The sequence below is a fragment of the Watersipora subatra genome, chromosome 6, assembly GCF_963576615.1.
Source record: "Watersipora subatra chromosome 6, tzWatSuba1.1, whole genome shotgun sequence".
Classification (NCBI taxonomy): Eukaryota; Metazoa; Bryozoa; class Gymnolaemata; order Cheilostomatida; family Watersiporidae; genus Watersipora; species Watersipora subatra.
This window is the reverse complement of record NC_088713.1, coordinates 13210628-13235514: the sequence shown is the minus strand read 5'-3', so window position 1 is coordinate 13235514 and position 24887 is coordinate 13210628. Positions and strand designations below refer to the sequence as shown.

At 36.4% G+C, this 24887-nt stretch overlaps 1 protein-coding gene across 1 annotated transcript; it reads right to left on the bottom strand.

Annotated features, from left to right (window-relative positions):
* Nucleotides 1-20498: 20498 nt before the first annotated feature.
* LOC137398050 (uncharacterized) lies at nucleotides 20499-23341 on the bottom strand. The gene is made up of 5 exons (XM_068084150.1): nucleotides 23250-23341; nucleotides 21600-21740; nucleotides 21163-21303; nucleotides 20723-20863; nucleotides 20499-20586 (listed from the first exon to the last, which is right to left on the bottom strand). Exons 1-5 carry the CDS (start codon nucleotides 23339-23341, stop codon nucleotides 20499-20501), a joined length of 603 nt encoding a protein of 200 aa, XP_067940251.1.
* Nucleotides 23342-24887: the final 1546 nt, after the last annotated feature.

Genomic DNA, 24887 nt, shown 5'->3' with positions numbered 1-24887 from the left:
ATCATCAATGATTATTAAAGACTTTTTTTGCAGAAAATATCAGTGGCTGTTTAAAAAGCTGCAGACTTGACAGAGCAGATACAACAACTCGATGCGAAAGAGGACAAATATCGTAATGAACTCGCAAAGTTGCAACAACTGAAAGATGAGTTGGATGCCCAAAATGATTTAATAAGCGATATAAAAGGCGAACTTGTGGATAATACGACAAAGATGCAAAAGCAGCACAACCTAATTTTAAGCATTGTTGGTGGATTAGCCGCTGGAGGAATTTTAACAGCCATTTTCCAAGCGGTAGCGAATGCGTTGGGATCTGATGTGGTAAAAGATCTTATTCCTAAATCTACTGATCTGAAGGATATTATCGAAAGCGGCATTGGCAAAATTATCAAGAAAAATCTGGAAGACTTAGTCGCGTACTTTCATGACAGATATCTAAACATATCCGGCATTGTACAAGCGCTTTGGCACATGATGGAAAACGCTGTAGAGTTTCTCGAAAGCAACTTGTAGATAATCATCGCCGTTAACTTTGTTAATGTATGAAACAAATAAGCACAGATCTCTTATGACGCTATGAAAGATTGTTGCAAGATTTTTGCGCAGGTGGTTGTGAAGATCGTTACTAAGATTGTTACAAAGATTGTTGCAATGTTCATTGCAAAGATTGTTGCGACTGATAGGTGTGAAGATTCATCAACAAAAACTGGATTCGTATCAAAATGATAGGTGTAGCAGGTACAAAAAAGTGTTTTTACACGAGATATGTGTAAAAATGTCTGTTAAAAGTATACAAAAAAAACCTCTGTTCAAAAAGAAATTTTATGCTAACCTTGTCCAAATCTGAAAAGAGTCTCGGATCACCCTGTCCAGTGTGTTGGAGTTTATTGCATTAGCACAAAACCTCCTACACCTGCAGCCGTGGCAGCACCTACAAATACTAGCTCTTTTTTTTTTATTCAGAGCTAGGGGTGTGTTCTAAAGAAGCCGCTTTTATATCAGGGCGAGGTAGTGTTGGCTTTTCACCAAAGAGTTTTTCAGTATAAAAGGCAGAATTTATCAAGTATATTTCTTCAGTAGCCTCCGGCTTTCGCGCATTTTGCTCGTTTAGCAAATCTTGGTTTGTTGCTCGTTTGATGTTGTAATCAGCTTGTTCAACGTTTAGTTTTTTTAGTGCCGCATTATGTCTCTTGGCTTTTTCTTGAGCTCCATTTTTATCCATTTTTATCTCCATCTCTATCATTTTTATTATTGAAAAAAGATAACTTTCACCGGCAAACGCTAATGAGTTTACGACGACTCCTACTACCATAGTCACGATACTAGCAGTTTAATATGTGCCATAAAAACTATAAGCTCTTTATATCATTACTGGATACGATAAAGGTCACAATTCCATCTACTTGAAGGTTCAGCATGTTTAGTTTAATAATTAACACCCCAGAATACTTGAAAATCTTTAATTTGTCATTAAAAGTTGTACATCTAACCCAACAACGGATTAATATGGCCAGTAGAGAATAATATCTTTACTATTTCCACCTCGAGGAATAACTAGCTGAAACGATGCTTTTTTATCAAAAGTATTTATCCGCTTTAGTCTGACTTGATACACATTCACAGATTTTGATTTTGATCTGCCATGCATTTATTGTACTACAACTCAATCTCAGCCACAAATTTGCCAAGATAGGCATTACCTCATTCATCCGAGATGGCCAAGTTTAAGCTGTTTGAGCTCCCAATGAACATGGACTTGTAATTATTGGTAGGATGGTGTTGTATGATTTCTACCACATCAGTTTTACTAAGGGAATAATTGAAAGGAGATTTGACTGTTTACCGTACCAGGAATTTTTTATGCGTCTAATCCATCGATATATATGTAAATAAAACATATTGGGGTAAAATGTAAATATTCATTATCTATCAGTTTGGCTAGTCCACCCATAATCATCAAGTCAGTACTAACTTTTAAAGCGTTTTGATGAACTCTAAATGAGCCTAGTAATTTGGAAAGGAGCTGCTCATACGTGTAATAGCCAAGCTGAATAGTAGTTGTTCTACAGTTGTACGTCTAACTGGTCACTTCGGTCAAATTATAAAAAGATAAATATAGCGTAATTGTCTTGAAACTAATACCGGTTGTCTTCACGGGCTGATCAAGCTTAATGCGACCAATTTTTTTATTGTCGACGAGGTCATTTGTTAATAAATGACTGGACAACTATTTAGCGGTTATCCTATAGATTTTTACAACCTAACTTGGGTCATAGCAATAAACGAACATAATAAAATATCGCGTAGCTTTGTCAAAAAGCTTGGTGAAATCTCATCAACACCGGTAGTGATAAAATGCTTTCACAATGTCAATTGATGGCATGATGACCACATGTTATATTATTTAAAGCAATATAAACTTGCCTTATACTGCACGACTGTTTTGTGCAGTGTGAGTAAAAATCAGCTGACATGAGGTCTACCTCTTACCAAAGTTATTTCAAACTTTCAAATTAAATAGCAAACTAAAATGGTGTTGGCACAAATAGAAATAAGAAATCACTGAGATTGAAATTTTGATCCGTTCACCAATCCCTACAACAAAACCGAGTGCTGCAAATTGCTAAATGAGTTTAGAGTAACCGCTAAAGATGTTCCTGAGATTGATCAACTAGCCAGAGCTCTTAGATTTATAATACAAAACAGTAGTTGTAAAGTAGGTTCTCTACAAAAACAATTGTCGGATTTAGGCATGCATCACCAATCGTCTCCAAAATATCCATCAAACAGTAAACATAAGACGGATATGGATGTGCAACGGAGTGGTGCCAATAGTTTGGGTACTTACTACCGGCTTCCAGAGTGGAATTCTAGTGTGGGTACTAAAATGCCTTTTGTAACTCAATACCCCATTCGACTACAAAAGGATAGTGCCCGACCATAGTAAGTCATTCATATCTCCCGGAATAGTTAGACTTAATGATAGTATTAGAGCTTACGTTTTCTGTTTACTGGAGGCTCAGGTGCAAGCGAGATAAGCGAGTTCCTTCCTCAAGTCTCAACAAGGATTTTTAGTTCTTGTCAATGACTTTATCATGAAAAAACAACCTCTCCAAGATTCTATACTAAACTTTGAAGACGCCCTTCATTAAACTCTTGGGCAAATAAATTATGCTATAGTCGAGGGTCTGTACATGATACCATCAGACTTGAACACTTAAGGACAAAACATAAAAGGATTTAACAAAAAATTAAAATAGCTCAAACATTTGATAGCGAAGGAATAAAACCTCCACCACCGAAACACAAACCTGCACCGCTAAAACAGCCACCACCCAATCCTGTGCCACTACTACACCTAAAATCAATGCCTTCTGTAAAACCATCCACAAAGATGTTTTCACCGATTGATCCATCCGTAAGAGAGGGTGACGTTCACAAAAGAAATAAACTGTTCATCAGCAGCTCTATTATAAATAGTTGCGGGTATAGCCTATTCTATGATGTAATTTTTTACGGTCGTATAAAATTATGACAATGCGACTTGTAGAGCAGCCTTTTTCATGGTTTTGTACCCGGGTATACTTTGTGCCTTGACCAAGTTTTTGAGTTTGGGTAACTTAACATGCCATTCCGGTGGAATTTCATACCTAGGTACGGTCTACCTTGAGGTGTATATTTTTCAGTAGACTCTTTATATTGATCGTACACGCGAGGTCTGACGAGATCAGACAACTTCACTTACTACTACTCAAAACCTTTAAGGCTACCCTCTCACAGAGCCCCAGACCTTCAAGAACTTTACAAAGTAAGCGAGTGTTTTATTCTATAATGCCCATTGCGAGGTTTTTTGCCGCATCCATGTAATAACGTTTGTCATCAAAGGCGGAAACGGTCTCTTTTCTAAAAGTCTAGTTCTAAATCTCATGCAGTCGTGATTAGAGGTTTGTCATTTCCGTTTCTGGAGCAGGTTCTCCGGTAATCAGACACCGCTTGTACGTCTCTAAGCTTAGACTTTTAGTTACACACTTTTTCACACCCTTGCATTTGGTCAGTCTCCAGCCCACCCCTGCAACGCTAAAAGACTTGGCACATAAAGCTGCAATTTCTACAATTGGTTGTCCACCGCCTTCATCTTTAGGCAGACCTATCACTTTTTTGTTTTTCTAACTTTAGTATTGATGATCTTTAGGGCAGTTTCTCGTATCATACCTTTCTAGTGGCATTTCCTTATAACAATAATTTGGCTCTATAAATAAAACATAGCTGTCCGTGTTAGTATACGTCATTTGAGCATCAGGGTTTTGCCATCGTATATCATCGTAAAATAATTTGCACATGAGCAATTTGAACAGATCCAAGAGCGCTTAACCGAAGTAAATAGGTTTGCTTAGGATCTATGTAGAATTGCTCATGAGAATGGCTGCCAAGTTGTCATTAAATTCTTTTTACCCTTAAATCGCGGCTTATTTATGAGCTTTTGTTTGCGTTTCATTACAGTAGTCAACTCCACATCTATTCATTTGCAAACATTCTCCATAGATTTTCCAAATACCGCGTTGTTCAATGGCTTAAAAAAGTCCTTTTCGAAATCAGTCTTGGCCTTTTGTAATGATCGGTATTTAGCCGAATGTACGGCTCCATCCATGCACTTTCCTTAAATTTAAGGACTCGGTGTACTTTGGTCAGATGCAAACCCTTTTTCAAATAAAACTAGATTTTTGTGATGCACGATGTACTTGCACTTATCTTGAATGTTTGGCGCCAGCTTAGGAACTTTTGCATAGCATGATTCAACGTGCTTGTCAAGCTCTCCCACATCACACAAATACTCTGACCACTGATCAGGTTTTATATGTAGATTCAGGTGCCAGTGGATAATCATTGTGTTCATTGTGTAGCTTTGCTGGGTATTTTAGATCTACCTCCGCAATGTAGCCTTCATCATCATTAATGTCGCGCAGTTTATCTTTCCACTGAAACTTACCAGTCGGTAACTTTTGCGACATGACACACCCATACAAGTTGTTCTGGTCTAAGTAAATTATGTAAGCGTTATCTTTTTGTTCATTATATCCCTCTACATAAGAATTGTTGGCCTTGGCGTATCGCAAGCCTCTGCATGTAGACACACCACCTATTTTACGACTCTCTACAAAATTGTTCATGTGTACATCACTGATGAGCTCCAGTCTTTGTTTTGTTATTTTAAGCAATCCATTCCACGACAATAAAGGTGCTGAAATGTAATGACACAGATCAAGACTGTATATGTCCATGGCTGTTGATCTATGGCTCTTAAAACATCCGTCATAAGCAAGACATATGTTTTAAGATAGAGATCATGATAATCACCCAAAGTCTCACACCCCAGCTCTTTCCACACTTTTTGAGCATGCCGGTAGTCCTTTTCACGTACACCGGCATAATTTTCAATCGATAAACTAAAGTGCACTTTATCTGGGAGTTGTCGTTTTTAAACCGCTCGTGAGAATACATGTACTCGTACAGGAATACAACCTTCTTGGAAAGTAGGCTGGCATGCTCTGGATAATCTCGTTTAAGTTGGGGTAGATCATCCAGACCTTCCATCACTTTGACCAATTATCTATTGAGGTGCTGAAGGCTGTCCATAAACTCAAAACCTACATATTCTCATAGACACATACTTCTCATCAGTGTTGGTTATAACATCATTATCGTCTGCCCCCTCAAATTTTGTACACTTGTGCATCTGCTGCCACATGGATGACTTTTCATTTGCACAGGCGTTATGCGCCACTCCCAACTTTTTGTTTAGGTTTTTTGTATCACTAAGGGATCATCTTCATATCCCTCCAAACCGCATGCAAAGCAGCATTTATCATTCTGCGACTCATCAACACCAGAGTCTTGATAAAGTTTGCATTTTTAGGTACAAACGATTCATCAAAATTCTGTTTGTACTCAGTTACTAGATCCGCATCAACGCCGGCCTATTTTTTACCCATGTAGCATTTTATTTGTTTACCTTTCCAACTTTGACAATAAGGTTGGAAGTCATAGCCACGAAATTGGTAAAATATCACCTTAATATTTCTAAATTGTCTCAGTTTAACATTGCATTTGTCATGAGCCGGACCTCTGTACAACCCCGATACATGATCGTGGTACCTAACCATAGTCATATCACCCAGTTCTCCACCTGGCTTTCTACATACCCAACACTCCAATGTTCCCTTTTCATAATCCTCACAAATATTTGGCTCCTGTTCAGGAGTGATGATCATCGCAGCAATTGGTAAAATCACAACATATTCTTCCAACTCTTCTAACACAATAAATAACTGTTCTATACAATCTTCTCCTCTGTACATTTTAAACTTTACTGACACACCCGTGCTGTCAATTAACTTTAATCCATACCCACACATGCTTCGTGCTTTTGTCTCTCTAATTATAATTGACTCCAAATCTGTATTGACTGCATACGGTGCTTTCTCCATATTTTTATTGTTCTTGAATTTCATTACCGACCCTGGAACGGGCCTTTTGACAGCCTGAGTTTTATCATGGAGTTTTAGGCACACCTCAACATGATCTTTAAAAGTTCGCTCACAAGTAGAATGATGAACGCATCGTACACAAGTGTATTTGCTACGACCTCCTGTTTTATCAGTTTGCTTCCTCATTAATGCTGACATTCTTTTGATCCACATGTAGTGATCTTTATTAATAATTAAATTCACCTCAGGGAATCCTTCCTCTCGGTATAGACAATTATCCGTATGTACAATCTCCATCCCGCTTTTAATTTGCTTTCAACTTTTAATTTGCTTACAACTTTCTTTCCATTCAAACACATTAATCACAAATTTGTTCTTGTTGGCAAACTTTTGGATCTGGTCTACTGTAACTGGGTACTTTAACATTTTGATATGCGAGATATTTTGATATGGGATGTAATTCCATAGTCTGTCTACATGTTTCAATGACAGGTATAGACATGAGAATACCACTCACAAGAAAGCACTTGTTGCCAACCAAAACTTCTGGATCTATTTATTTTAGTTTATTCATTAATTCCGACCTCTTCTTCTTGGCAGTAAACTTTATGCTTAGCTACTTCGCAAATTCTTTAATCTCAGGCATCGTCTTGTCACCTCTATTATTAACAATTATAACTGCTTTTTTATTTGCTAGAATCTTTGGAATTGGTCTGTAAGTTGCACCCCTGAGAGGTTGCCAACAATAGATTCCCAAATATAATATGGACACTCACTCCAAAAATCCATGAAGAGCATTGTTTGTAAATTCATCTATATTTCTAATAATTTTTGCTAGCTGTCAGATCAACTCATTAGATAGATTAGTTGACGCTAAGATAAGTACCACCCGTTCCTGAGAGTACCCCAAAACCGAGTTGTTATAGCACCACGCTTCAAATGGGAGAATACAGCCTCTACACTCACACGAGCCTTTTTTGTATCAAATGTTTGCTGAATCTTATCAATAATGACGGTTTTGGCATATTTCCACACAAAATATGTGTCAGCTGATTGAAAGCTAAACACATCAACAGTACACTTGTTTTTTACATCATCCACCAAAAGCATTTCTTATCTCAACCCGTGATGTTCTGTCAGTTCCACCTCTGAGCACACTGACCAGGTCTGCTTTTTCATGCGCGGTGTAACTGATATATATCTATTTTCAGCTAAAGATTTTAAGCCTTTCGCACTCAGATCGTTTGGTGGAAGGCGTCACTTACCATTTACAATATCTTCAAGCTCAGTTTTTTGAAGCTTACTCATATTTCCAAACCCCAAGCACATTGCATCCTCTCTCATTTAGTTTGCCGAAGCTTCTGCGTACAATTTCTTCACATTGCAAAGAGCATTATCCGAGCCAGGCTTTTTATGAACACTGTCTACCAATATCGGTATACCATTGCTAGTTTTACCAATTACCTTACATCGACCGGCAATGCGCTACGCCAGCTCAGCCTTGCTCAATCGACTATACTTTATCATTTTACTTTGCTTCTCTTGGCATCTTGTCGAAGCCAACTCTTATTCCACTTTCCGTATAAATTTTTCACATTGGTCAACCTCTATTGATTTGGCTCGCTGGCCATGTTTTCTATTTTGTTAATCCATCTTATTTATACTATATATATTTTTAACCCTACATTAAATGACCTAATGTTCAGTCGAGTGTATAATAAATAGACAATTAGAGGCTTAAAGAAAAGAGTATAATAAAAGAGGTTGTAAAAATGGCAAGCGTGACCAGCACATAGGTGTTGCTGTCGCGTGCCCTTTAGCAGCCGTACAACTCTTAATAAGTTCTTTCATATTTTTTATACTGTAAATCCATCTTTTTCCAGATCCCTCTATTTGGAGAAGTTTCTAAAATTCTAGAATTTTTAGACATCTGTAGATGAAAAAAGGTAGGTCAAAAATTCTGGTTCAGATCAGCCCTTTTACACACTACTATAGTTACAATTTAGTTACAATAGTTTCCTGCTTTGTTGGTAATACTAACACTAGTTTATTTATTTTGGACAATAACTTTTGGTAAAACTTGTCGAGAGTAGATGGCTTTTTACCATCATCTACAAATAAGTTATATTAAATTGTAAAGGACAGCCTTTTGTATTGGACTACCCTTCTATTTGACTTAGTTAATAAAAAGAAACACGAATCAACTTTGTGACCTTAAATACGTAAACATTAATGCCTTAACAAAGCTAACAATGATGGGTTAGTGCGTGTGAGTGGTGCAGTGAAAATTTATGGCTGGGGTGCGGTTTTGCCGTTGCGATGGCCGGTCACGGGCGGTGCGGTATCGGCCGATAATTTCAGTGCCGTTTTTTCGGTGCGTCATCCGGAATGGTTTAGGTTTTTCTACGCTTTTCATCTAGAGCAAATCAGTTGGTCACACCGATCTCTGTGTTTTGGTTGTATCAATATGTTGGGTATCGGACAACTATACCACTCTATTCTTAAGTACAAGGTATTTACCATTTAATATTCATCCAGCTTCTGATTTTGTCGTTTACTTTTCAGCCAACTTGAATTGTTTGTGTATAAACTTTTCTTAACAATCTGTTTTTTTATTAGTTATAGACCACTGCAGCTTGACAACTTATACAATATTAAAAGCTAACATAAACCTAGCCGTACCAGAACAATAAAGGGTAAAAGGTAATTACTAATCTTTTTTAAAAACGTATTTTTTATCGCATTCCTGCCGATTTTCATGCATTTTACTCGTAACATTATGACTTTTAGTTTAGCTTTCACGGTGCATACCTAGAACTGGCATGTATAACAAAGTAACCTATTCAACCTCAAAGAATTGTGTCTAGTCATATTGCACCCGTAGACGCATACCCTTACTCATAACCTGGTACAGCTATATAGATAGTTACTGACCATACTAACCCCTTCTCTGACCAGCGTGGTTCAGGATGACACCAGTTTTTTTCTAGACAATTTTAAGAGAACACCAGTAAATCTCTGTCCTGACCAGTTCTTACAGAAATATATTGCCAAAAAAACAAGCGAAATCACAAAATCTTAATATCCTCAAACGGCTAGCATTCTTGCTGTGCAGCTCATGAGGCAGGTTCAGTGGTAGCAAAAAAGAACGACACAGCCTTATTCTCCGTTCTTTCACGTTTGTCAAGGCCAGTCGTGCATCCAAAAAAATTTTCCCAGGCAGAAACATCTAATCTGGACAAATGGTTAACCATTATAAACTTGTAGGCATATTTTTAACTTATAACTATATTTAATAATATTGTGTAAAAGTTTATTGCACCCATTGATATGTTGGCTAGAGTTTGCAGCAAAAACTGGTTCTTGTGCCATAGAAAACGAATTATATGCAAAGTAACTTATGAGAGCAGTTTATAAGCTATATAATGATAACCTAACCTGCGACCCAAATATGTATTAAAAAACTAATAACATAAAAATAATACTCACAACACATGAAAAAAATCCACAAAATTTGAATCAAATATGTTATAATTTGCTTTCCCAGTTGCATTTTGAATTTTGATTTTGTGTGGATACAACCCATCTCTTTTCACACCAAGTATATTTGCATTGCTAAACTAGTTGATATCAACGTTCAAACAATTTTTAGCCGAGCTAAACTTTGACATTCAGAGCATGTACTTTTTGCGCCAATGAAGAGAAGATTTCAGCCACATGCGCATTTAGCACAGGCAGGTTAAGCACTAATTTTAGCTCTGAAATATTATTAAAGAGTTTATCGAAACTACCAATGCCAACAATTAGTGGTTGTATCACAAATTTGCAAACCGATCAACTGATTTTAAAAAGATGCATCACAAAATGAAACCAGACGGCCTCATAAAGGTTTGTTATAGTGAGACGAGTCTCTTTCTACAATAGAGACAGTTACAGTGTGGTGCAGCCTAATTATGTTGTAAAGCAATCTAAATTTGAGTAACATGTATTGAATTAAACAATCAAGACTGCGCAAGGAGGTTAAAACCATTAACTAGGACAGTAATGTTCATAAACGCAACAGACTCTTGCCAAAGTTTTTTGTGTGATACTACTTCATACCTACCTGAGTGAGGATTTGAAGAAGTTGCAATAACCCATGTCAAGTTTCTCCAGGCAATCCAGGTTTTCTAGAACAACATGACCAGGAAAATCCATCTTACTGCGAGAGAGGTTCAGCTCTTTTAAACTGGGCAGGGCAACAAGCCTGTAACAAAAGTTTCTAAGCTATCCAATAATTTCAAACCAACCTTCAAATTTACTTGTTGCACGTTGAAGCAAAATTTTCTACAATAATGACATTTCTACAAGATTTACTATTCTTTTATTTGGTTCTACAGGTGAACGATCTAACCATGCACACAATAAATAATCAATCATTGAAAACTATTAATCACATCAGATTGATTGTTTTAAATGAGGATTGACAACATTAGATTGACATATTCAGCACTGTGCAAAGAGGTTAAAATCAGAAATTCTTTTGTGATATTGTTTCACAACTACCTGAGTGGCGATTTAGAGAAGTTAATACTGCGCATGTAGAGCTTCTCTAAGGAATCCAGATTTTCTAGGACAACAGGACCAACAGAATCCATTTTGCTGTGAGAGAGGTTCAGCTCTTTTAAACTGGGCAGTGAAGCCAGTCTGTAACAAAAGGTTATAACTTATCCCATGAATTAACATCATGCCTTCCACTTTACTCGCGAATTTTGCTCATTTAGCCAATCTTGGATTGTTGCTCGTTTGATGTTGTAATCAGCTTGTTCAACGTTTAGTTTTTTAGTGCCGCAATATGTCTTTTGGCTTTTTCTTGAGCTCCATTTTTATCCATTTTTATCTCCATCTCTATCATTTTTATTTTTGAAAATAGATAACTTCTAACGGCAAACGCTAATGAGTTTACGACGACTCCCACTACCATAACCGTAATACTAGCAATTTATTGTGTGCCATAAAATACTATAAGCTCTTCATATCATTACTGGATACGATAAATAACACAATTCCATCTATTTGAATGTTGATTGCGTGTAGTTTATTAATTAACACCCCGGAATACTTGACAATCTTGAATTTGTCATTAAAAGTTGTACATTGAACCGCACACTGGATGCATATGTCCAGTAGAGAATAATATCTTTAATATTCCACCTCGAGGAATAACTAGCTCAAACAATGCTTTTATATCAGAAGCACTTATCCACTTTAGTCTGACTTGATACACATTCACAGATTTTGATTTTGATCTGCCATGCATGTATTATACAACAACTCAACCTCAGCAACAAATTTGCCAATATAGGCATTATCTCATTCATCCGAGATTGACAAGTTGAAACCGTTGAGCTCCCAATGAACATGGATTTGTAATTATTGGTAGGATGACGTGGTATGGTTTCTACCACATCAGCTTTACTCTGGGAATAATCGAAAGGAGATTTGACTGTTTACCGTTCCAGGAATTTTTGACGTGCCAATTCCATTGATATATAAATAAAACATATTGGGGTAAAATTTAAATATTCATTAACTATTAGTTTGGCTGGTCCACCCATAATCATTGCGTCAGTACTAACTTTTAAAGCGTTTTGATGAACTCTAAATGAGCCTGGTAATTTGGAAAGGAGCTGCTCATACGTGTAATAGCCCAGCTGAATAGTAGTTGTTCTACAGTTGTACGTCTAACTGGTCACTTCAGTCAAATTGTAAAAAGATAAATATAACGTAATTGTCTTGACACTAATACCGGTTGCCTTCACGGGCTGATCGAGTTTCATGCGACCGGTTTTTTATTGTCGATGAAGTCATTTATTAAAAATATGACTGGACAACTATTTAGCGGTTATCCTATAGATTTTTACAACTTAACTCTCGTCATAGCGATAAACGAACATAACAAAATATTACATAGGTTTGTCAAAATGTTTGTCGAATCTCATCAGCAGCGGTAGCGATAAAATGATTTGACAATGTCAATTGATGGCATTATGACCCCATGTTATATTATTTGAAGCAATATAAATTATCCTTATACTGCACGACTGCTTTGTGCAGTGTGAGTAAAAATCAGCTGACATGAGGTCTACCTCTTACCAAAACTATTTCAAACTTTCAAATTAAATAGCAAAATAAAATGGTGTTGGCACAAATGGAGATAAGAAATCCCTGAGATTGAGATTTTGATCCGTACAACAATCCCTACAACAAAACCGAGTACTGCAAATTGCCCAATGAGTTTAGAGTAACCGCTGAAGATATTCTTGAGATTGATCAACTAGCCAGAGCTCTCAGATTTACCATACAAGACAGTAGTTGTAAAGTAGGTTCTCTACAAAAACAATTGTCTGATCTAGGCATGCATCACAAACCGTCTCCAAAATATCCATCAAACAGTAAACATAAGACGGATATGGATGTGCAAAGGAGTGGTGCCAATAGTTAAGGTACTTACTACCGGCTTCCTGAGTGTAATTCAAGTGTGGGTACTAAAATGCCTTCTGTAACTCAATACCCCATTTGACTACAAAAGGGTAGTGCCCGACCATAGTAAGTCATTTATATCTCTCGGAATAGTTAGACTTAATGATAGTATTAGATGTTACGTTTACTGTTTACTGGAGGCTCAGGTGCAAGCGAGATAAGCGAGTTCCTTCCTCGAGTCTCAACAAGGATTTTTAGTTCTTGTCAATGACTTTATCATGAAAAAACAAGCTCTCCAAGATTCTATACCAATCTTTGAAGACGCCCTTCATAAAACTCTTGGGCAAATAAATGTTGCTATAGTCAAAGGTCTGTACATGATACCGTCAGACTTGAACACTTAAGGACAAAACATAAAAGGATTTAACGAAAAATTAAAATAGCTCAAACATTTGATAGCGTAGGAATAAAACCTCCACCACCGAAACACAAACCTGCACCGCTAAAACAGCCACCACCCAATCTTGTGACACTACTACACCTAAAATCAATGACTTCTGTAAAACCATCCACAAAATTGTTTTCACCGACTGATCCATCCGTAAGAGAGGGTGACGTTCGCAAGAGAAATAAACTGTTCATCAGCAGCTCTATTATTAATAGTTGCCACGGGTATAGCCTATTCTAAGATGTAACTTTTTGCGGTCGTATAAAATTATGACAATGCGGCTTGTTGAGCAGCCTTTTTCATGGTTTTGTACCCGGGTATACCTTGTGCCTTGGCCAAGTTTTTGAGTTTGGGTAACTTAACATGCCATTCCGGTGGAATTTCATACCTAGGTACGGTCTACCTTGTGGTGTATATTTTTCAGTAGACTCTTTATATTCATCGTACACGCCAGGTCTGATGAGATCAGACAACTCCACTTACTACTACTCAAAACTTTTAAGGCTACCCTCTCACAGAGCCCCAGACCTTCAAGAACTTTACAAAGTAAGCGAGTGTTTTATTCTATAATGCCCATTGCGAGGTTGTTTGCCGCATCCATGTAATAACGTGAGTCATCAAAGGCGGAAACGGTCTCTTTTCTAAAAGTCTAGTTCTAAATCTTGTGCAGTTGTGATCAGAGGTTTGTCATTTCTGTTTCTGGAGCAGGTTCTCCGGTAATCAGACACCGCTTGTACGTCTCTAAGCTTAGATTTTTAGTTACACACTTTTTCACAGCCTTGCATTTTGTCAGTCTCCAGCCCACCCCTGCAACGCTATAAGACTTGGCACATAAAGCTGCAATTTCTACAATTGGTTTTCCACCGCCTTCATCCTTAGACAGACCTATCACTTTCTTGTTTTTCCAACTTTAGTATTGATGATCTTTAGGGCAGTTTCTCGTATCATACCTTTCTAGTGGCATTTCCTTATAAAAATAATTTGGCTCTATAAATAAAACAAAGCTGTCTGTGTTAGTATACGTCATTCGAGCATCAGGGTATTGCCATCGTATCTCATAATAAAATAATTTGCACATGAGCAATTTGAACAGATCTAAGATCGCTTGGCCAAAGTAAATAGGTTTGCTTAGGATCTATGTAGAACTTCTCATGAGAATGGCTGCCAAGTTGTCATTAAATTCTTTTTACACTTAAATCGTGGCTTATTTATGAGCTTTTGTTTGCGATTCATTACAGTAGTCAACTCCACATCTATTCATTTGCAAACATTCTCCATAGATTTTCCAAATACCGCGTTGTTCATTGGCTTAAAAAAGTCCTTTTCGAAATCAGTCTTGGCCTTTTGTAATGATCGGTATTTAGCCGAATGTACGGCTCCATCCATGCACTTTCCTTAAATTTAAGGACTCGGTGTACTTTGGTCAGATGCAAACCCTTTTTCAAATAAAACTAGATTTTTGTGATGCACGATGTACTTGCACTTATCTTGAATGTTTGGCGCCAGCTTAGGAACTTTTGCATAGCACGATTCACCGTGCTTGTCAAGCTCTCCCACATCACGCAAATACTCTGACCACTGATCAGGTTTTATATGTAGATTCAGGTGCCAGCGGATAATCATTGTGTTCATCGTGTAGCTTTGCTGGGTATTTTAGATCTACCTCCGCAATGTAGCCTTCATCATCATTAATGTCGGGCAGTTTATCTTTCCACTGAAACTTACCAGTCGGTAACTTTTGCGACATGACCCACCCATACAAGTTGTTCTGGTCTAAGTAAATTATGTAAGCGTTATCTTTTTGTTCATTATATCCCTCTACATAAGAATTGTTGGCCTTGGCGTATCGCAAGCCTCTGCATGTAGACGCACCACCTATTTTACCACTCTCTACAAAATTGTTCATGTGTACATCACTGATGAGCTCCAGTCTTTGTTTTGTTATTTTAAGCAATCCATTCCACGACAATAAGGGTGCTGAAATGTAATGACACAGATCAAGACTGCATATGTCCATGGCTGTTGATCTATGGCTCTTAAAAACATCCGTCATAAGCAAGACATATGTTTTAGGATAGAGATCATGATAATCACCCAAAGTCTCACACCCCAGCTCTTTCCACACTTTTTGAGCATGCCGGTAGTTCTTTTCACGTACACCAACATAATTTTCAATCGATAAACTAAAGTGCACTTTATCTGGGAGTTGTCGTTTTTAAACCGCTCGTGAGAATACATGTACTCGTACAGGAATACAACCTTCTTGGAAAGTAGGCTGGCATGCTCTGGATAATCTCGTTTAAGTTGGGGTAGATCATCCAGACCTTCCATCACTTTGACCAATTATCTATTGAGGTGCTGAAGGCTGTCCATAAACTCAAAACCTACATATTCTCATAGAGACATACTTCTCATCAGTGTTGGTTATAACATCATTATCGTCTGCCCCCTCAAATTTTGTACACTTGTGCATCTGCTGCCACATGGATGACTTTTCATTTGCACAGGCGTTATGCGCCACTCCCAACTTTTTGTTTAGGTTTTTTGTATCACTAAGGGATCATCTTCATATCCCTCCAAACCGCATGCAAAGCAGCATTTATCATTCTGCGACTCATCAACACCAGAGTCTTGATAAAATTTGCATTTTTAGGTACAAACGATTCATCAAAATTCTGTTTGTACTCAGTAACTAGATCCGCATCAACATCGGCCTTTTTTTTACCCATGTAGCATTTTATTTGTTTACCTTTCCAAGCTTTGACAATAAGGAGAGAGTCAAAGCCACGAAATTGGTAAAATATCACCTTAATATTTCTAAATTGTCTTAGTTTAACATTGCATTTGTCATGAGCCGGACCTCTGTACAACCCCAATACATGATCATGGTACCTAACCATAGTCATATCACCCAGTTCTCCACCCGGCTTTCTACATACCCAACACTCCTATGTTCCCTTTTCATAATCCTTACAAATATTTGGCTTCTGTTCAGGAGTGATGATCATCGCAGCAACCGGTAAAATCACAACATATTCTTCCAACTCTTCTAACACAATAAATAACTGTTCTATACAATCTTCTCCTCTGTACATTTTAAACTTTACTGACATACCCGTGCTGTCAATTAACTTTAATCCATACCCACGCATGCTTCGTGCTTTTGTCTCTCTAATTATAATTGACTCCAAATCTGTGTTGACTGCATACGGTGCTTTCTCCATATTTTTATTGTTGTTGAATTTCATTACCGACCCTGGAACGGGCCTTTTGACAGCCTGAGTTTTATCATGGAGCTTTAGGCACACCTCAACATGATCTTTAAAAGTTCGCTCACAAGTAGAATGATGAACGCATCGTACACAAGTGTATTTGCTACGACCTCCTGTTTTATCAGTTTGCTTCCTCATTAATGCTGACATACTTTTGATCCACATGTAGTGATCTTTATAAATAATTAAATTCACCTCAGGGAATCCTTCCTCTCGGTATAGACAATTATCCATGTGTACAATCTCCATCCCGCTTTTAATTTGCTTACAACCTTTTATTTGCTTACAACTTCCTTTCCTCTCAAACACATTAATCACAAATTTGTTCTTTTTGGCAATCTTTTAGATCTGGTGTACTGTAAGCGGGTACTTTAACATTTTGATATGCAAGATATTTTGATACGGTATGTAATTCGATAGTCTGTCTACATGATTCGATGACAGGTATAGACATGAGACTACCGCCCACAAGAAAGTACTTGTTGCCAACAAAAATCTCTAGATCTATTTATTTTATTTTTTCCACCAATTCTGACCCTTTTGTCTTGACAGTAAACTTTATGCTTAGCGACTTCGCAAATTCTTTAATCTCAGGCATCGTCTTGTCACCTCTATTATTAACAATAATAACTGCCTTTTTATTTGCTAGAATTTTTGGAATTGGTCTGTAAGTTCCACCCCTGAGAGGTTGCCAACAATAGATTTCCAAGTATATTGTGGACACTCATTCCAAAATCCATGCAGAGCCATTTTTTGTAAATTCGTTTATTTTTCTAATAATTTTTGCTAGCTGTCAGATCAACTCATTAAATAGATTAGTTGACGGTAAGATAGGTACCACCCGTTCCTGAGAGTACCCAAAAACCGAGTGGTTATAGAACCACGCTTTAAATGGGAGAATACAGCCTCTACACTCACACGAGCCTTTTTTGGGTCCAATGTTTGCTGAATCCTATCAATAATGTCGGTTTGGGCATATTTCCACACAAAATATATGTCAGCTGATTGAAAGCTAAACACATCCACAGTACCCTTGTTTTTTACATCATCCACCAAAAGCATTTATTATCTCAACCCGCGATGTTCTGTCAGTTTCACCTCTCAGCCGACTGACCAGTTCTGCTTTTTCATGCGCGGTGTAACTTGTATATCTCTATTTTCAGCTAAAGATTTTAAGCCTTTCGCACTCAGATCATTTGGTGGAAGGCGTCACTTACCATTTACAATATCTTCAAGCTCAGTTTTTTGAAGCTTGCTCATATTTCCAAACCCCAAGCGGATTGCATCCTCTCTCATTTAGTTTGCCGAAGCCTCTCCATACAAATTCTTCACATTGCGAAGAGCATCATCTGGGCCAGGCTTTTTATGAACACTGTTTACCAATTTCGGTATACCATTGCTAGTTTTACCAATTACCTTACATCGATCGGCAGTGAAGTACGCCAGCTCAGCCTTGCTCAACCGGCTATACTATATCCTTTTACTTCGCTTCTCTTGGCATCTTGTCAAAGCCAACTTTTATTCCCCTTTTCGTATAAATTTTTCACATTGGTCAACCTCTATTGATTTAGCTTGCTGGCCATGTTTTCTATTTTGTAAATCTATCTCATTTATACTATAGATATCTTTAACCCTACATCAACTGACCTAATTTTCAGTCAAGAGTATAATAAATAGACAATCAGAGGCTTAAAGAAAAGCGTATAATAAAGGAGATTGTAAAAATGGCAAGCGTGACCAGTGCATAGGTCTTGCTGTCGCGTGCTCTTTAGCAGTCGTACAACTCTTAATAAGTTCTTCCATGTTTTTTATACTGTAAATCCATCTTTTTTCTAAATCCCTGTATATGGAGAAGTTTCTAAAATTCTAGAATTTTTAGACATCTGTAGATGAAAAAAGGTAGGACAAAAATTCTGGTTCAGATCAGACCTTTTACCTACTACTATAGTTACAATTTAGTTACAATAGTTTCCTGCTTTGTTGGTAATACTAACACTAGTTTATTTATTTTGGACAATAACTTTTGGTCAAACTTGTCAAGAGTAGATGGCTTTTTACCATCATCTACAAATAAGTTATATTAGATTGTAAAGGAAAGCCTCTTATATTGGACTACCCTACTATTTAACTTAGTTCATAAAAAGAAACACAAATCAACTTTGTGACTTTAAATATGTGAAAATTTTTGCCTTAAAAAAGCTAACAATGCTGGATTAGTGTGTGTGAGTGGTGCAGTGAAAAGTTTTGGCTGGGGTGCGCTTTTGCCGTTGCAATGCGCCCGGTCACGGTGCGGTATTCGCTGATAGTTTCAGTGCCGTATTCTCGGTGAGTCATCCGGAACGGCTTAGGTTTTTCTACGCTTTTTGTCTAGAGCAGATCACTTGGTCACACCGATCTCTGTGTTTTGGTTGTGTTAATATATTGTGTATCGGACAACTATACCACTCTATTCTTAAGTACAAGGTATTTACCATTTAATATTCATCCAGCTTCTGGTTTTGTCATTTTCTTTTTAGCCAACTTGAATTGTTTGTGTAGAAACTTTTCTTAAAACTCTGTTCTTTTTTTTAGTTAGAGACCGCTGCAGTCTGACAACTTATACAATATTATAAACTAACATAAACTTAGCCGTACCAGAACAATAAAGGTAAAAGGTAATTACTAATCTTTTTCATAAACGTAGTTCTTATCGCATTCTTGCCGATTTTCATGCATTTTACTCGTAACATTATGACTTTTATTTTAACTTTCACGGTGCATACCAAAAACTGGCATGTATAACAAAGTAACCTATTCAACCTCAAATAATTGTGTCTAGTCATATGGCACCCATAGACGCATACCCTTACTCATAACCTGGTACAGCTATATAGATAGTTACTGACCATACTAACCCCTTCTCTGACCAGTGTGGTTCAGGATGACACCGTTTTTTTTAGACAAAGTCAGGAACACACCAGTAAATTTCTGTTCTGACCAGTTTGTACAGAAAGATATTGCCGAAAAAACAAGCAAAATCGCAAAATCTTATTATCATCAAACGGTTAGCATTCCTGCTGCGCAGCTCATGAGGCAGGTTCAGTGGTAGCAAAAAAGAACGACACAGACTTATCCCCAGTTGTTTCACGTTTGTCAAGGCCAGTCGTGCATCCAAAAAAACTTTCCCAGGAAGAAACAACTAATCTGGACAAATGGTTGATCATTATAAACTTGTAGGCATATTTTTAACTTATAACTATATTTAATAATATTGCGTAAAATTTCATTGCACCCATTGATATGTTGGCTAGAGTGTGCAGCAAAAACTGGTTTTTGTGCCAAAGAAAACGAATTATATGCAAAGTAACTTATGAGAGCAGTTTTTAAGCTATATAATGATAACCTAACCTGCGACCCAAATATGTATTAAAAAACTAATAACATAAAAATAATACTCACAACACGTGAAAAAAAATCCACAAAGTTTGAATCAAATATGTTATAATTTGCTTTCCCAGTTGCATTTTGATTTTGTATTTTGTGTGAACACAACCCATCTCTTTTCACACCAAGTATATTTTGCATTGCTAAGCTAGTTGATATTAGCATTCAAACAATTTTTAGCCGAGCTAAACTTTGACATTCAGAGCATATACTTTTTGCGCCAATGAAGAGAAGCTTTCAGCCACATACGCACTAAGCACATGCAGGCTAAGCACAGATTTTAGCTCTGAAATATTAGGAAATATTTTTTCGTAACTACCAATGCCAACAATTAGTGGTTGTACCACAAGTTTGCAAACTGATGAACCGATTTTAAAAAGGTGCATCACATAATGAAACCACACGGCCTCACAAAGGTTTGTTATAGTGAGACGAGTTTCTTTCTGTGATAGAGGCAGCTACAGTGCGGTGCAGCCTAATTATGTTGTAAAGCAATCTAAATTTGAGTAACATGTATTGAATTGAACAATCAAGACTGCGCAAGGAGGTTAAAACCATTAACTAGGACAGTAATGTTCATAAACACAACAGACTCTTGCCAAAGTTTTTTTGTGATACTACTTCATACTTACCTGAGTGAGGATTTGAAGAAGTTGCAAAAACCCATGTCAAGTTTCTCCAGGGAATCCAGGTTTTCTAGAACAACATGACCAGGAAAATCCATCTTACTGCAAGAGAGGTTCAGCTCTTTCAAACTGGGTAGGGCAACAAGTCTGTAACAAAAGTTTCAAAGCTATCCAATGATTTCAAACCAACCTTCAAATTTACTTGTTGTACGTTGAAGCAAAATTTTCTACAAGCATGAAATTTCTACAAGATTTACTATTCTTTTATTTGGTTCTACATGTGAACGATCTAACCATGCACACAATAAATAATCAATCATTGAAAACTAATAATCACATCAGATTGATCGTTTTAAATGAGGATTGACAACATTAGATTGACACATTCAGCACTGCGCAAAGAGGTTAAAATCAGAAATTATTTTGTGATATTGTTTCACAACTACCTGAGTGGCGATTTAGAGAAGTTAATACTGCGCATGTAGAGCTTCTCTAAGGAATCCAGATTTTCTAGGACAACAGGACCAACAGAATCCATTTTGCTGTGAGAGAGGTTCAGCTCTTTTAAACTGGGCAGTGAAGCAAGTCTGTAACAAAAGGTTATAACTTATCCAATGAATTAAAATCAAGCCTTCCAATTTACTTGTTGCACGTTGAAGCAAAATTTTTTATAATTATAAAATTTCTACAAAATTTACTACTCTTTTATTTGGTTCTACAGGTCAGCTGTCAAACCATGCACACAAAAATTAATCACCCATTGAAAACCAATAATAACGTCATATTGATCATTTTTAAATCAGTATTGAAAAAATTGAACACATTCAGGATCATGCAAAGAGGTTAAAATCGGATACTATTTTTGGTACTATTTCACACCTACCTGAGTGGCGATTTGGAGAAGTTGCAAGAGCGCATATCAAAATTTTCAAGAGAATCTAGATATTCTAGAACAACCGGAGCAGTAGACTCTATGATACTGTAAGATATATTCAGCTCTTTCAAACTGGGCAGTGAAGCAAATCTGTAACAAAAAGTTCACAATTATCAAATTATCTCCAATCCAGCCTTCAAATTTACTTGTCACACGTTGAAGCAAAAATTGGAAGAAAAGGTTTGATACATCGAATTTCATTCCTGTTCTATTCGCTTCAAATTTAGGCTAGTTTTACCCACGGATGCAGCAAGTATATTACAAGAATCTTTTAAACAGAGTCTAAATTATAATAAAAATATTATTCCAAATAACATTTAGAATCAAATTTCACATTAGTAAATGTATAACTAAGATTTTTTGCTGCTTTGTTGGTACTATTAACACTAATTTATTTATTTTGGACAACAGATTTTTGTCAAACTTGTCGAGAGTAGATGGATTTTTACCATGTTTTACAAATAATTTATCTTAGATAATTACTGCCTATACTAACCCCTACACTGACTTTTGTAGTTCAGGGTGACACCGACTTTTTCTAGATAAAGTCAAGAGAACACCAGCAAATCTCTGTCCAGTCCTTAAAAAAAAATCGTGCCAAAAAGTGGCAATATCGCAAAATCATAATATCATCAACTGGCTAGCATTCCCACTGCACAGCTGATACCAGTGGCATACCCAAAAAAACTTACTTAGTAAAAACAACTACACTGAACAAATGGTTCATTATTCTAAAATTGTAGGCATGTTTTAACTTTATAACTATATTTAATAGTATTGCGTAAAAGTTCATTGCACCCATTGATAGTTTTGCTAGAGTTTGGAGCCAAATTGGGTTTTTTGTGCCATAGAAAATGAGTTATATGTAAGTTAATTTATAAGAGCAATTTATAAGCTATATAATAATAATAACCTAAGCTTGAACGCAAATGTATGTTGAAAACAAATAAAATAAAAAGCAATACTCCTATCAGATGAAAAAAACTACAATTTTTGAATCAAATATATTATAGTACGCTTTGCCAGATGCATTCTGATTGTTGCTTTTGTTTGAACACAACCCATATCTTCTGACACAAGTATGCTTTGCACTGCTGAACTAGTTGATATTATTGTAACACACAAACAATTTTTTAGTTGAGCTAAATTTGGAAATTGAGAATATATACTTGTTGCGCCAATAAAGAGAAGCTTTTTGCCACATAAAAATTATGCACATGCAAATAAGCACAGATTTTACCCATGAAGAGATTAGTGGGGAGTTTATCATAACTACTAATGCCAATAATTAGTTGTTGCACCACACATTTGCAAACCGAAAAAACTGATTTTAAAAAGGTACATGTATATCACAAATTGAAACCACACGGCCTCACAAAGGTTTGTTATAGTAGGACAAGTCTCTTTCTATGATATAAGCAGTTACAGTGCAGTGCAGGCTATTTTTTTACAAAGCAACCTAAATTAGGATCTACAAGTAAATTGGGTTTAAGGATTCAAAACTACGCAAGGAGATTAAAATCATGAACTCAGACAGTATTGTTCATAAACACAAACGAGTCTTGCAAAAGTTTTTTGGTGATACCATTTTACCCCTACCTCAGTGAGCTTTTGAAGAATTTGCAAAAATCCATGTCAAGTTTCTCCAGGGAATCCAGATTTTCTAGAACAACTTGACCAGGAAAATCCATTTTACTGTGAGAGAGGTTCAGCTCTTTTAACCTTGGCAGTGAAGCAAGACTGTAACAAAAGATTCAAAATTATCCAATGACTTCAAATCCAGCTTTCAAATTTACTTGTTTCAAGAAGAAACTAAAATCTCTACAAGGACGAACTTGCTAATAAGATATTGACATAAACTAATCTACCTAAGTAAAATAAATAAGATCAGCATGGGCTGTAGAAATATTTTACATTGGCTCAACACTCGCAGATAATTGTGTCTATTCGTTTAACCATAGATACAATATGCTCATTAGTTAGCTAGTCACTAATCAGATATGCTTCAAGTACAAGAATAAGTACGTTGACATATTATGACATTGTGATACATAAAATAGAGAAACATCCATCACTTGAGTTACCTTTAATGGTTAATAATTGGCTAGGTTTAGCTGTGTTCATGCTCTTTATCAATATCATAATGAAATACTGCTTGTCAGGTAAACGCATGTAATACTGCTTAAAATTACCAAAAACCGTAATTTTATTGCCTAGGCTCTGTATTTTTCAATCCTTTTGTAGAGTGAAGCTTTATCAGAGGTGACAATGAAATAGTTGGTGGCACTCTATATAATGATCAGCTCATTAAAATCTAGAGAAAATAAACTTTGCCTTTTGTTGGGAAGCAATGCTATTTTTGTCAATATTTTGGAGTTTTCTTCGTTCTGAGATACACTAACGCTTTGCTAGCATTTTTTTATTTAACCTAAACTTAGCAATACATCAGCTTGACATATAAACCACTCTTCAACATAATCTTAATTTTTTACTTTTCGATGACATCTTCAAAAACATCTTATATACTGAAAAGCTTGTATTTGAACAAAATCTTCATTTGAATGCTGCCTCAATTGAACTGGCACTGTGGGAAAAAAGTTGAAAAACAAAATGTCACTGTTTACTTTAGCGTCAAATTTTTGGACCAGTGATTTGGGTTTCTTGATCTTTAGAAACCCACAATAGAAAGTGATAAGCAAAAGTGTACACAAAATAGTGTTAATAATGACTCGGCTACATCAATAAAAATTAATTATTTAGCGGTTGATGTTTGAATCAAAGTTTGTTTATTAAATACAAAGCTTACATTTTTGTAATAAATTTAAAACCAACAGCGTAGAAATACTTAATAACTAGCTCAGACTAACAACAGTTATTTTGTTTAATGCAGCAATGATAAGTTGACGTATGAAAAAACTATTCCAAATGATAATCGAAACTGCACCACTATTTTGAATGTAACTTGTGTTGAAAGCTTAAGACTATTTTTACACAAAGTTGCTCTAAAATTTTCACTTTGCTAATAAAAAATATCTGAACCTTAATATTGACTAGTTCAGCAATGCAGATGAACAGTTGAGATCAGCAGGCACTACAAAATATTAAGCGACAAAAAGGTACAATAACTCCATACAAAATCAGCCATTATTTTGAAATCTGCTAAGCAAACAAGGCAAAATATGTTTTTAATGTTTTTTTATGCATATTCTGGTGAATGGCGTTTATCTGCACATGAGC

What these genes read in the sequence shown, in the direction of transcription:
- LOC137398050 (XM_068084150.1), bottom strand. Translation starts at nt 23,341, where the DNA reads ATGGATTTTCCTGGTCAAGTTGTTCTAGAAAATCTGGATTCCCTGGAG. An exon ending in TTCTCCAAATCGCCACTCAG is followed by an intron (nt 21,304 to 21,599) that starts GTAGGTGTGAAA and finishes CTTTTGTTACAG; the next exon opens with ACTTGCTTCACTGCCCAGTT. An exon ending in TTCTTCAAATCCTCACTCAG is followed by an intron (nt 20,587 to 20,722) that starts GTAAGTATGAAG and finishes ACTCAAATTTAG; the next exon opens with ATTGCTTTACAACATAATTA.